This window comes from Electrona antarctica (assembly GCF_951216825.1).
Source record: "Electrona antarctica genome assembly, chromosome: 16".
In the NCBI taxonomy this organism is placed as follows: domain Eukaryota; kingdom Metazoa; phylum Chordata; class Actinopteri; order Myctophiformes; family Myctophidae; genus Electrona; species Electrona antarctica.
In genome coordinates this window covers 12,147,943-12,161,784 of record NC_136797.1, presented here as the reverse complement: position 1 = coordinate 12,161,784, position 13,842 = coordinate 12,147,943, and the positions used below count along the sequence as shown (strand labels likewise).

The following is a 13,842-nucleotide window of genomic DNA, read 5'->3' as shown; positions in this document are numbered from 1 at the left end:
TTTTAAGATATGGGCTTAAGTGACCAAAAACTGTTTTGCCAAAAACACAATATTACACAATTGGCCAAATCCCAGGTGATATCTACTCTCACGATCTCAACGTAATAGCGATATATTGCCCAGCCCTACTGCAAAGACGAATCTGCGATGCTAATGTAAGTGAGGTGTCTAGTTTAAGGGTGGTGAACTTGCACACTTGGCTCACAATTAGTGTCAATTACCCAGCACAGTGTTTTCACAGAATTCCACAAGGGCGCTAACAAAATCTCCCATCAGCACTGAGATTCCTGAGCATGATAAGTCTAAACTGTCACTGTGGATGTGGCATTCCTGATGTGGGTGTGTCGGCAATAAAGATCTCCCATCAGCAGTGAGATTCCCAAGTATTGTGAGTTTAAACTGTCACTGTGGATGTGGCGTTCCTGATGTGGGTGTGTTGGCAATATTCTGCTGAAAATTGCAAGTTTGCCAAAATGATGGCCATATCTAACCAGCAACAATTATCTCTCCCCCTTTTGTTGAAGAACCATGATGTAGACAGTGGATAGGTCACAAACCAATAATAAATTACCAATACAATGCAAGAGTGTAGACAGAGACCCGTTTTCCACCGGTTGGTTCCCAATGGCAACCTGTTCAGTAATTTTTGGTTCTTAGTCCATGAGCAATTGGAACGTTAATTATGAATTGAGTGGGCAAAACTATACCTATATTACATTTTTTATAGGATCAATATAGGTAAATTAATATATGATGTTGATAACCCTTCCACAGTAGTAGCTTTTTCATATTTTCTATATTTTGCATTATTATTTTCCTACATATATAATGCCCTGTTTGCATTTTTAATTTTTTTTTTTTTTATATAATACAATAAATCATTGTCTTCGTGTAAGTAATCAACTGGGGAAGTTTCATGGTGATAACAATCTACTGTAGGTATGGTTCTGCACACTCAATTCATAATTAACGTTCCAACTTTGGAAAAATAACTGAACCGGTTCCCATTGGGAACAAAGTGTTGGAAAAGGTGTCAGAGTGATGGCAAACAGAGGCATGACAGAAGTCCAATTTGGTTCCTCAAACTCATAAGGAGCATGTTGTGGAATGTCTTGTCGCGCTGCAGGCACTTCCACCATAGCGTAAATAATATGCAACACTCATTGCGCTCAGGATGGACACACAGCCCATAACTGACTGAGCCATCATGCACCCAGGACCATATTTATAATAATATATATATATATGCATGTGTAATAAATAATGCACCTGATTAACCCATTCTGGACGGGAACCCCTCTTGGTGTTTATAGCAGTATGTTATACTTTAGCTATTGAAAAATAGCAGATCTACAAGCTCGTAGTGCGGCACTCGGTGTCCCTGGAACAACATATTTTGAGATTGGGGTCTGCGGCCAAATACATATAATTCTGGGGCTCCTTGACATGAAACGACTGACTTAGAAACATAGGGTTTTTCAGAAAACGGTCAGGATTTAGAAGGCACAGGTCTAAATGGGTTAAAGAGGAGGTGGCCAATGGACTATGAACTGTCCATTTTCAGTTATCATGGTACCGGTGCTGTGTTCCTCTCAAGTACAGTACTATGATAACTGAAGATTGGCAGTGCCATCACAAACCCCCCACTCAGCCCCTCCTCTTACTCGGCTTACAACTCATATCATCACCGTGTTTCCATTTGTGTACACAACGGCACGTGGTCAGCAAGTAAACAGCCACGCTCTGTGTAAAATGGGTCATGGAAATTGCCATCTTAAATGGCAGCTATTTTAGATAACCGTTTTCATGCTTGTGATTCATGTTTGTTTTTATGTTGTATTTTAAATGTTTTTTTTTGTGGCTTTCGCCTTTATTTGAATTTTTTTTATGGAGGGACAGACTGTAGGGGGCTGACAGGAAATGGGGAGAGAGATGGGGGGGAAGACATGCAGTAAAGGCCGTCGGGATCGGGAGTCGAACCCGCGGCACACTGCCAGACTGGATTACCAGACAAAATGCCTGGACCGCTGAGCCACGGCCCAGGCCTTTATGTTGTATTTTGATATTATTATTGCGAACGAAGTGAGCACTAACTATAGAAGCTGGCCAAAACTGTCTGTCTCTGTGTGTCACGCTGTAACACCACCCGCCTGAAATTGGAATGATACAGAGGTCTGTGTGTGTGTGTGTGTCAGACTGCCACAACAGCTTCGTTCGCTTCCCGCGTTTACGCGTCTTACTTGTTGGTATATAGTATGTGTGCTGGCTCATTTCTGCATGTATCTAAAGAGGAGCGTACTTGGTGATACTCTTTTTTTCTGTCTTTGGTGCATTCAATTCATTTAGTGTTACCAGAAGTAATTACAGACTAATTCCTCATCCCCATGTCCTGGTTCCCGTTCCAGGATAATGTTGTAATCATTACAATGTAATGAGTTAGGATGCGTTTTCAGACACCGAACTCACATCTTCTTTAACCTATAATTGATTGAACAAAATGTCAAGAAATCTCTTGACATCATTTTTTTCCCCTCCCATTCCTTCTAGGATTGAATTCCTCCGAAATATTAGAGATTTCTTCCAGATTATGTTCAAGATGGAGACACAGAAACCGTTAGACGGCGAAAGAAAAGGTGGAGACAAGACCTTGATGACGTGTGTTGGAGTAGGTTACAGCAACATCAACAAAAGTATCAGTTAAATGTATGTTTGTACAACTATGATCACTTTGTGCCTTTTTTTTTTACCCCTCACAATAACAATGCCATTGCAGGAGGAACGTTTTTTATTGTTAAAATGAACATTTATAACTGTACCTTTTTTTGTTTTTGGTTGACAAACTTGTTAGGTTATATATATAGATATTCTATTGTGAAAACGAATAAGAAAATAATTCATCGAGGTTTAAAAAAAAATGTGTAATAAAATGATTCCCCCCTCCCAAAACATGTGAAATAATCATTTAAATAGGGATGTCAAAACTCCATGATTTATTACCTCTGTGAGCTGTAAGTAAGCCAGCCACAATCCATCTGTTTTTGTTGGGTAAGCCTGCTACTTGACGCTAATGTAATGTTGTTTAACCCATCCTGGACGGGAACCCTTTGGTGTTTTACGTATTATGTTGTACTTTAGCTATTGAAAAATAGCAGATCTACAAGCTCATAGCGTGGCACCGAGTGCCGCGCTACGAGCTTGTAGATCTATTTTAGAAAAATCCGGAAAATGTGGCGCAAATCTTTGAATATATATTCTTTCAGAGCGAACGTTTTTAACTCATCTTTGCTTCTGCGGGGTACCTGGAACAACATATTTTCAGATGGGGGTCAGCGGCCAATTACATATATTTTTGGGGGTCCTTGACATGAAAATGTTTGAGAACGACTAGAAGGCATTTGTAGTTCTAAATGGGTTAAAGAGCACTACATGATTTCTGCTTGACAGGGAAATAAACCTCGTGCAACAGAGGTGTTGTATGTGTGACATCTAGTGGTTGAATGTTGTCTAGTAGTATCTACATTATATATATTTTGAAAACACTTAAGAACACACTCTTAACATGTGCAGTTAAGAGTTGAGATGAGATTCAGTCAGAATACACAATTCCTTCAACTCTTATGACCTCTTATTGGTGAATACCCCATCTTAATATTAGAACACTTAGTATCATGTAATCCTGATTGTCATCCGTTGTGTTATTAGAACATTTCTTATTATCGAACTGATTTTCATCAGTTGTGTTATTATAAGTTTAACACTTCTCATGTAATACTGATTGTCATCAGTGTGTTGAAGTTGAAGTTACATCCACTGGCGTGTCGTCTGCTTTGGCGTGAATCTCCACACTATTCCAGGTGTATCAAACAAATCGCCGATAATCAGTCATCTCCACCACAGAGCAGCTTCAGGGCTTCGGCATAATTACCAGACACTTCAGACTACAAAGGGTAAATGCAAAGAAAATGTTATTAAATAAACTATTCCATGACCACCTGAGATATTGAACATGAGTACCGAAGACATTAATATAATACTCAATCCTGACATGAAGGCCAAAACACACTGTATGCATTTTACTTTTCCATTTAGTGTCCACTTTTAACTGGAAAGACCAACCACACCGCTCACAGTTGAGGCTTGGAGTATATGTTTTTCCCACATGCTGGAAGCAGCCAAATAAGATGGTGAAAATGTGTCTTATTGACATCAGAATTATTTTTTTAATTATAATTAAATATAATATATACACTGATCCCAAAGATGAAATGTTAATCAAATGTAAATTGGGAACAGCAGACGTGTGCGAGACGCTGTCATTGCACATGCCATGCTGAAGGGATGCTTCCAGTGTGTTTCAGGCCTAATAGTCCGGCAGACAGATGGGAAATGTAATATATAGTCTTTTTTTTATTGGCCTAAAATATTGTCTATATACACATACATTCATGAATCCACTTGCTGACCGGCTGTCGGTATTGGGCAATTCTTTTTCTGGGGGTTTCTTGTGACCCTACCATTAACATCCTATGGCAGGCAAAAATGTCAAACTTTCCTTTTGCTTTAAGTGACATGTGACATGTCAAACTAGGGTGTTTTCTAGCTCTGGTCCATAGCTCTAATACCGTTGCCGTTTAGAGCTATGTTACCGATGACTTCCGGGGCTCGCATAAATGCAGACCAGCCTCTCATCTTTAGCATAAATAAAAAACGTTTTTGCTTCTCACCAATACAAAGGCGGGTTGTGTCATTACAAAGCCTACTTTCCTTAGTGGAAGCACTCTGAGCCCCCCCACCACCACACGTATAAAAAGGTACTTTTTGGCCAGAAAGGGATTTTTTTCACCGGAAGAAAAATATTCTGTATGAGGGTTTTCTCTTGGCAATATCGGTAGCGGGCGCAGTGGAGTAACTAAATAAAAATTTTCCAGTGGAAAAATAATCGAGGAAAAAAGACTATATACCAAATTTCCCACTTTAAAAAAGCCTGTCGGCTGCCGGACTATAAGACAGACACAACGGGCTGAAGCCCACTGATTTGTGTGTGTATGAGAGAGATATTGTGTACAGTATGTGCGCATCATGCTGACCTCTAACTGGGAGAAGAGAGAGCAGCCAAACAGCTTTTTGTACTCCGTTCTTATGTCCAGTAAGTCTGTCTCTGAACGGCTGACCAGTATCCTGGTCAGAGTGGACTCCGTGGTCCCTGCACCCTGGAGACAAGAACAACACATGTAGCTAAAAGAAAAGGTTCTTCCTAAATTAAATGTTACCCATAGCCTTCTGCTACTATTCAGACTTTCACACAATGCAGAATGCTAAAAAAATACAATGGGTTTTACAATCCTTTTGGCCAAACCTTCACTTTGAACAAAATCTATCTAGGGTAAATGCTTCTTTCTTTCTGCGATAAATAAAAAATGATGGAATTTGCTTGCAGTGCACAAAACCAAATTTCACTGTTTTACACCTGTAAACCTGGCTGTGACCTCGAAATTAAAAAAAAAGTCTTCTAAATCCTGACAGTTTTTTGAAATACCTATGTTTCTATATCAGTGGTGCTCAATATTTCATGTCAAGGACCCCCAAGATGATATGTATTTGGTGGCCGACCCCCATTTGAAAATATGTTGTTCCCCCCCCCCCCCCCCCAGAAGCAAAGATTTAAAAACGTTCTCTCTGAAAGAATATAAAGATTTGCGCCACATTTTCACGATTTAAAAAAAATAGAAGGCCTACAAGTTCATAGCGCAGCACTCGGTGCAGCGCTATGAGCTTGTAGATCTGCTATTTTTCAACAACTAAAGCATAACATAATGCTTAAAACACCAAAAGGGGTTCCCCGCCCTAAAATGGGTTAAGGGCTCACAATTATAAATATACTGCAAGTAGAGACAGTTGTTATATCACACAACTGCTAGGATTAAAGAAATAAAAGTTATCAGTACCGCAAACGGCAACATCTGTACAATTTCACTTCATAATCACTCAAATTGGTGACACTTTTCCACCAACAATGTTACAGTCTTTCCTCAGAACAACAGCAGTAGTAAGACCATGGCTTAACATTCCCTTCCACGCCACGAGAGAGCAATGGAACCATCTCTGTGGCTGAATGACTGGGCAGCAGGAAGGATGCAGTGTAACAATATGTGGATTTGATGTTGGGGAGTCGCTGGTGTTGTTGGTTTGTGTGGTCTGCACTCTGCAGGGTTAAAAAGGCAGCCTGGTGATTTATGCTTCAGCAACAAATGTGATGTGATGTGTGGCTGGACAGAAATAATGTATTTTCAACTGTCAAAGGAGAGTGTAATATGGTATTTAACCATTTAGACCTGAGATCAGATTCTAAAAATGTATTCTACATCCTGACAGTTTTCTGAAAAAGCTATGTTTCTATGTCAGTCGTTCTTCGATTTTTCAAAAATAGCAGATCTACAAGCTCATAGCGCGCCACCGAGTGGCGCGCTATGAGCTTGTAGATCTGCTATTTTTCAATAGCTAAAGCATAACATAATGCTAACACCAAAAGGGGTTCCCGCCCAAAATGGGTTAACCATTTAGACCTGAGAACTGATTCTACAAAATGTCTTCTGAATTATGAGTTTTCGGGAAAACCTCAGTTTCTATGTCAGTGGTTCTCAAACTATTTCATGTCAAGGACCACCAGAATTATATGCATTTGGCCGCGGACCCCCATCTGAAAATATGATTTTCCAGGGACCCCCCCAGAAGCGAACATTTGAGTTAAAAGCATTCCCTCTCAAAGAACATACTGTACATTCAATGATTTGCGGCACATTTTCACGATTTTTCAAAAATAGCAGATCTACAAGCTCATAGCGCGGCACTCAGCGATATGAGCTTCAATAGCTAAAGTATAACATAATGCTTAAAACACCAAAGTTCCCATCCTGAATGACAACTACTTTCAGTTATCAATTCTGTTTGCACAGCACTCTTGTCAATGAATGGGGTTTAACGGAGATCGAGATCGACACCACAACTTACTTTCATGGCCTTGAAAAGCCTCTCTGCCAGGTATGTAGGGACACTCTTTACACACTTAACTGTGGAAAGGCACAGAAAACAACAGAGTTTTATATACGTTTTTGAATAGTTCCCTGAAAGAAAGAAAAAGCACTGCTAAAGAGAGAGAGTCCTTACCAATGGCCACCAATAGCTTCTTCAGGTCACCGGACATCTCACTTTCAATGCTCTCCTGCAGGGTCTTGTTGCTTATGCTTTTATATTCTACAAGCGCTGCAGACAGACAGAGCAACGGACATAAACATGGATTTTATTGATACTGTATTATTTAGACTGATTTGTGGAGCAGTATGTTTGTCAGAATAAAGGTCCCTGCACACAGAGCGCGTTTTTTCTGATTTTTAGCTGCGTTTCTCCTTTGGTTTTCCGAAAAAACGCGTCCAGTGTGCAAGCACCTTTATTGTCAGATACATTTGTCTAAAAAAAAAAAGACAGAAGTCTACCTACTCTGTCGCAACTGAGGAACACTCCTATGGCACAAAATATCAATAAACTTGGCCTCATCTGTCCCCCACTTGTTCTCCCCTGCTTCATACAGGGCCTGGGTTAGAAGGAGAAAGATATGAGTATGCATGGATAAAAAATAATGTACACAGTGTGTTCTGTTCTCAATGTGTGTGGAGAGTACACAGATAAACAGACAGCTAACAGTTGACTTGAAGAGACGGTCAGAGGCAGAAAGTCAACTGTTAGCTGTCTGTTTATCTGTGTACTCTCCACACACATTGAGAACAGAACACAGTGGAAAACACAATTGGAGAGGGAAAATGGAATTTCTCATGAGAGTTCAAAGGAAGTATGATTCAACGCAAATACACCAGTCCATGTCTGACTCACACTGCAAGCAGCCACAATGTTCTGGGGCTGGGCCATGCCCAGTGGGAGAGTGAAATACTTACGAAGGGTTACGAAATACTACACAAGGCCATCATCATGGCCTTGTTTAGTGCTTTAACCCATTTATAGCTGAGGTCGGTTATACAAAATGTCTTTAAATCGTGACAGTTTTCAGTTTTCTTTGTCAGTGGTGCTCAACCTTTTCATGTCAAGTACCCCCAGAATTATCTGTATTTGGCCTCGACCGGCATCTGAAAATATGTTGTTCCAGGGACTCCCCAAGTCCCAGAAGCAAAGATTTGAGTTTAAAATGTTCGCTCTGAAAGAATATACAGTAGGCCTATATTCAAAGATTTGCACCACATTTTCGCGATTTTTCAAAAAAATAGCTGATCTTCTACAAGCTTGTAGATCTTCTAATTTTCAACAGCTAAAGTATAACATAATGCGATCAATACTGAGGGTAACATATTATATATAACAGTCATGAGTAATAAAAATGTGGTAATATTCGTTTTAACCGTATTTCTAATGAATTAATTCACACTAGTGACACAATGCAATGTGTCTACAATTCACTATTTAGATTCTTCTAACTATACAGTAGGCCTATATCTAGCTCTGGTCCATAACGTTACAAGGAGTTCTGAGAAGAATTCAGAGCTACAGTATTGTGCCGATAGAGGGTGCTGCAGTGTCTCGAGGCTTTCATCATGACATTAAAACGTGACTCTCTAAAATAGCATTTAACCCATTTAGGCCTGACGTCGAAATAAATAAAAAGTATTCTGAAAGAATATATATTCAAAGATTTGTGCCGCATTTTCACAATTTTTCAAAAATAGCAGACCTACAAGCTCGTTGCGCGCCACTCGGTGGCGCGCTATGAGCTTGTAGATCTGCTATTTTTCAATAGCTAAAGTATAACATAATGCTTAGTTAAAACACCAAAAGGGGTTCCCGCCCAGAATGGGTATACCAAGGCAATTATTGTGATCCCGTTTCCATTTAGCTTGGCCTCTTCCACACAGTGGATGGTTATTACTTTAGTCTGTAGCTGATTTCACCTTAGCATCTTCCTTGGCTTTGGCGACATCCACACTAGTGCTTTCATCCCTCTTGCCCTACAAGGAAAGGAGGGATCACAACTGTGATGATGGTGATGGTACTGTACGTTCCTTACTGTAATTCTACAGATGAGAATTTTTCTTTTTTTGTATTGCTTCATGACGTAAATTAATATCACCTAAAGAAGTTGTGTTCTCTGACCTCTCCAGTCTAGGAGCCACTCACAGAAAAGTATTGCTAATTCAATTGTACATGCTGAACTCGTTGTATACAGTATCTCTCATAGCTGTGCTAACATAATTCAGAAACATCTCTCTCCATGGCAATCCATTCTGCACATTCTTTAGCTGAGAGTGGAGAAGCAGTCAAGTCAACTGTCTAAAAAAACGATATGGCTTTGCCTTTGACAGTGTACGACGGTTATGCATCTTTATTTGTCTACCGTTGTATGATGCATTATGGTAAAATATACATAATTAGTTTTTTTTATTTAACTTTTCTAAAATACTCGTGCTGCGTTCACACAGGCAGATGCAAAGATACAGTCTACCATCCATTGCCAATGGAAGCCAGCGACATGAAGATGCAAAGATACAGTCTACCATTCATTGCCAATGGAAGCCAGCAACATGAAGATGCAAAGATGCATCCGACGTTTGTAGCTGCTGCAAAGCTACAAATTGAAGCTGAGCTGGGTTCAACTCCCAGATGCACAGCTACAAAACTGTAGCTGCAATGAACACACGTCACTACGGACGCACGCTGGATGACGTCAAAGAACCGTCAATTAAAAAGGAATCTCTTGTAGAAACAATATAATATGTACCTCAGCTAAAACGAGCAGAGTTTTACCATATTCCCCAGATACCTCCGAAGTGAAATCATGAGTTAATGATCTGCCTGTTTCTAGGATGAGACAAAACACAACACAGAATGTCAGTATAACAATAGTCTAAACTCTAAAACATGCAAATACCTGAAGTATATCAGTCCACATGCATGACCACACACACGTGCCCATGGAAGGCGGGAAAAAAACACTATTGTCACTATTTTATTTGCAGAAATATATGTGAATAATATACTAACCTGCCAGGTATGCTTCAACTAGGGCTTTGATTTGTCTGTTGGATCTTGAGGCAAATATTTCAGTCAGAATACTTTCTGTGGTCCCAGCTCCCTATAACACAATACAAATATTTCAGTCAGAATACTTTCTGTGGTCCCAGCTCCCTATAACACAATACAAATATTTCAGTCAGAATACTTTCTGTGGTCCCAGCTCCCTATAACACAATACAAATATTTCAGTCAGAATACTTTCTGTGGTCCCAGCTCCCTATAACACAATACAAATATTTCAGTCAGAATACTTTCTGTGGTCCCAGCTCCCTATAACACAAATAATATCCTCTTCATGCTTTTCCAATACAAAACCAGTAGTAGTAGTATTAACGAATACCAAACAACTCGTCCCTTTACCAACTCGCCCCGGGCGTAGAGCCGGCGGAACTGCGCGGCCTGGTATTCCTAAAGTAACCCAAGTAAATTATGCTTTAACGGTTAAACCTAACCTTATTCCTAACCTCAACCTCAGTAAAACTATGCCTAAAGCTAACCCTATACCTAAACTTAACCCCAGTAAAACTATGCCTATTCCCTAAACTTATTTCTAACCTTATTCTCAGTAAAAACAAAATAAAGAATACATGAACCGCGGCACCGAGCGGTCGGTGGAAAAATCGTGGGGCGAGATGGTTTTAGGGGCGACCGTACCCGATACCGTATTAACACTGTTAAAGATTATTCACAGTGCAAATCGTGTTGGAGCTCCTTATTATAAAATGCTACCTTTCGTACAATAAAAACGCATGGAATGTTTTTTATCTGTGGCATCCTGGTGGATAAGCATTCTATAGGTATGTAGGACACAATGACATGAAAATAATAGCAACTTTATAAGCACAGAACTAGGATGCGTTCCTAGTCAGTTGCCATAGTATATGTGCTATATATACACAACGGCATGTACCTGCTTGATTGATGCTCTGCAGTTTTAACTGCTACTCTAACAACACATCTTGTGCATATATATTTTATAGGCTATTTCACACTGCCAATATTGATATTTTATTTGTTTTTCTGTTGTGTAGTTTATTTCTCTTTCTTTCTTTTTTGTTTCTTTTGAAACATATGGCACTTGTAACGAATGTTACCCACTTTATTTTTGTTTTTACACCTGTAAACCTGTGATGTAAAGTTGATTTAAGATACAGCATTCACACGGTGGCCATTTTGTACTTTGTATCATACACCAGTTTTTCCACCCACTGAATATGACATAAGATGAAAATGGTCACTATGTGCATAATACACTCACTTTGACCTCGTCATCGATTACAATCATACCTGGGTGGCTTTAATGATCTCTCTACAGTCGTACACATCAGCAGGTGTCGCCAGGGCAACGAGCAGTTCCTCAAAGTCTCCGTGGGTGTCACCTTCCAAGTCAGCTACTAAAGCCTGATAAGAGAGAGAGAGAATATGTGTATGTACATGTATCCTGTATACATTCCGGCTGCACCTAAGGCCTGAGGTATACTTGCTTCAGTTGCTTGTGCATTGTGTCATGCAACAAGAATAACCGATCTACAAGCTCACAATGTGTCGCAGCGTGACCATTTTGGGCTTGTGGATTGACTATTTTCTGTACACAGAACATATCTGCATTGCTTTGTAACTACTTAATTGTAACTACTTCAACCGCTACATACAATTATACACTCTCCATACCTCTATTATTATTTGATAATTCCATATCTATCTATCTATCTATCTATCTATCTTTCAAGTTATCGTTACGTTGTATTTAAGCCTGTTGTAAGGTGTCCATGTCAGATTGGTTGTAGAGATTTTTATTTTGTAGTCTTGCATGCTTTATAATCTTGACAAACCTCTCCCGTCACTGGGCTGCTTTCAAACTCCCCTGCATTTATGTTATGTATACTTCTTTTATCTGGCAAAGAGATTGTTGATAGTTACTATTCTTAACTTATAGCTCTATAGAGAGTATGCACGTGACATCATCATCAAACCCGGAAGTTATGCAGGAATGCCTACTGAGTGGCAAAAAACTACTTGCATCCAAACAGAAAAGTCCTATCTGATTGCATTAAACGACATTAAACAATTAAACTCACTTTGCCTGTTGCTTTGCCACTCGATGTGCCATTCACTTTAAGCATGCGCATGGCTAAAGATAAATAAACCCAAGTAATATTATTAATGTACCCTTCCTGTGGCCTTCAGATAGGCATTGGCAATAACCTGGCGCTGAGCATTGCTTCTTTGGGTCAAGACTTCAATCAGTTTATCTTCTGAGGTTCCTAGATAGAGATCAGAGAACGAAACAAAGCAGTCTTTAAAACTATTTACATATAGCTCAGTATATCGTCACACGGTAGAATACACTCTAGAATTCAGCCTACGATTGTCTGTCACAGAAATCTGCAATATTTTTGAGTGGTGCAACCACTCCCTAACGGAGCTGTGTGTGTGGCTGGCTGGGTGCCTGCCTTGGTGCCTGGGTATGAGCACAAAAATAGCATGGTTGTTTTTCACCACCTGTGCGCAACCTAACACACACACAAACGCACATATTAACTGTATATATGATGATTTCGGGTGTGCCAGTACAGTGACAGTACAGTACAGTACAGTACAGTAGAGGGACCCCCACACGGTAAAGGTCCCCACACACCGAGCGCGAATTCGGATTTTTAAGCTGCGTTTCTCCATCAGTTTTCCGAAAAACACGGCCGGTGTGCAACCACCTTAACTCTGTCATTCTTCAACCGTTTCGGACATGGGGCGGCTTGCCGGAATCGGCCCGGCCCCCTGGGCGCGTTCCTGTGGGTCTGGAACTTCCGGGGACCCCCCGGGGACCCCCACACGGAGTTGCACCACTCACTTCACACGGGTGTGATTTTTTGCTGAATAAACAGAAAGATAACTCTTTAACTGTAATTGTTAGCTCATACCAATGCCCTCTATGGCATTCTTCAGAGTTTCCACGTCCTCTTCTGCTTTGAAGCCTGCTTTATCCTTGACAGTCCCTCTGTTGGACTGATGGCGAACACAACAACAAACAGGCTCAGTCACAATAATGAAAGCTAAAGAAGCTGATAACTAACTTAATAAATTGTGATTTTAACCTCTTTAACCCATGGTATGGTATGATCAACTTACTGTTACTGTCAACGAGGAGGGGTCGTCTAACAGCAGTTCCAAGTCATCCTGCAATAGGCCAGCAAATGAATGCAATCAGATATGAAACTACGAGTTATAGATTAGAGATTATGAGGAGTGATAGATTAGACTATCTATAGCTCTATAGCCTACTAGTAGATCTATAGCCTACTATTACAATATTATACGTAGGTAATTGAATGCTACTGCATGTAATGCTAACTTCAATATTTAATACACTTCTGATTCCGAACAATGTATGTCATTTTTAGATGTTGTGTGCAGGCCTATAGCCCTCACCCAAACAGACATTCTTCTTTAATGGGTCCAGTCAACCTGGGGCAGAGAGAGAGAGAATAAAGATGTGACTGCATTTCATATTTTCATTGCAAATAAAGGAACAAGAAAGATCCTTCCCCATACAGCAAAGTAGGCCTATAAGAAGAACGCAAGCTAAAAAAAAATCTAAAGTAGACAGCGACAACTATACACAAAGATAGATAGGCTTACCAAACGCAAGAAATCACAATAGTCGGTTTGCCAGGGTGGGAGAACAGAAAAGGATTGAATAGCAGCGAAAGGGAACCTCTTTAGCGGAGTTGTGAAGGCAACGCCCAGGTCAGCAGCTCTACGGGATTCCGG

At 40.1% G+C, this 13,842-nt stretch overlaps 2 protein-coding genes across 4 annotated transcripts in view; one reads left to right on the top strand and one right to left on the bottom strand.

Annotated features, from left to right (window-relative positions):
- rcl1 (RNA terminal phosphate cyclase-like 1) overlaps window positions 1-2,723 on the top strand; it is an 18,348-nt gene extending 15,625 nt beyond the window's left edge. The window contains exon 9 of the mRNA XM_079524506.1: window positions 2,548-2,723. Within this exon, the coding sequence (XP_079380632.1) occupies window positions 2,548-2,701 (154 nt within the window). The 3' untranslated portion in view covers window positions 2,702-2,723. The remainder of the gene's footprint in view (window positions 1-2,547) is intronic.
- Window positions 1-13,842, bottom strand: part of anxa3b (annexin A3b) — a 16,275-nt gene extending 2,433 nt beyond the window's left edge. The window contains exons 1-14 of one of the 3 annotated variants that reach the window (XR_013791929.1): window positions 13,711-13,842; window positions 13,501-13,536; window positions 13,201-13,248; window positions 12,993-13,077; window positions 12,244-12,338; window positions 11,362-11,475; window positions 10,042-10,132; window positions 9,779-9,858; window positions 8,952-9,008; window positions 7,495-7,588; window positions 7,165-7,260; window positions 7,009-7,067; window positions 5,088-5,210; window positions 3,365-3,938 (exon numbers count right to left, since the gene is read on the bottom strand). Coding sequence is in view for 2 of the 3 variants with exons in the window: in XM_079524512.1 (XP_079380638.1) it covers window positions 3,879-3,938; window positions 5,088-5,210; window positions 7,009-7,067; window positions 7,165-7,260; window positions 7,495-7,588; window positions 8,952-9,008; window positions 9,779-9,858; window positions 10,042-10,132; window positions 11,362-11,475; window positions 12,244-12,338; window positions 12,993-13,077; window positions 13,201-13,248; window positions 13,501-13,512 (1,014 nt within the window). In the remaining variant the exon portion in view is untranslated. Of the gene's footprint in view, window positions 1-2,880; window positions 3,939-5,087; window positions 5,211-7,008; window positions 7,068-7,164; window positions 7,261-7,494; window positions 7,589-8,951; window positions 9,009-9,778; window positions 9,859-10,041; window positions 10,133-11,361; window positions 11,476-12,243; window positions 12,339-12,992; window positions 13,078-13,200; window positions 13,249-13,500; window positions 13,537-13,685 lie in introns of those variants that run through there. The other 2 variants (XM_079524512.1, XM_079524513.1) reach the window with 2 other exon arrangements.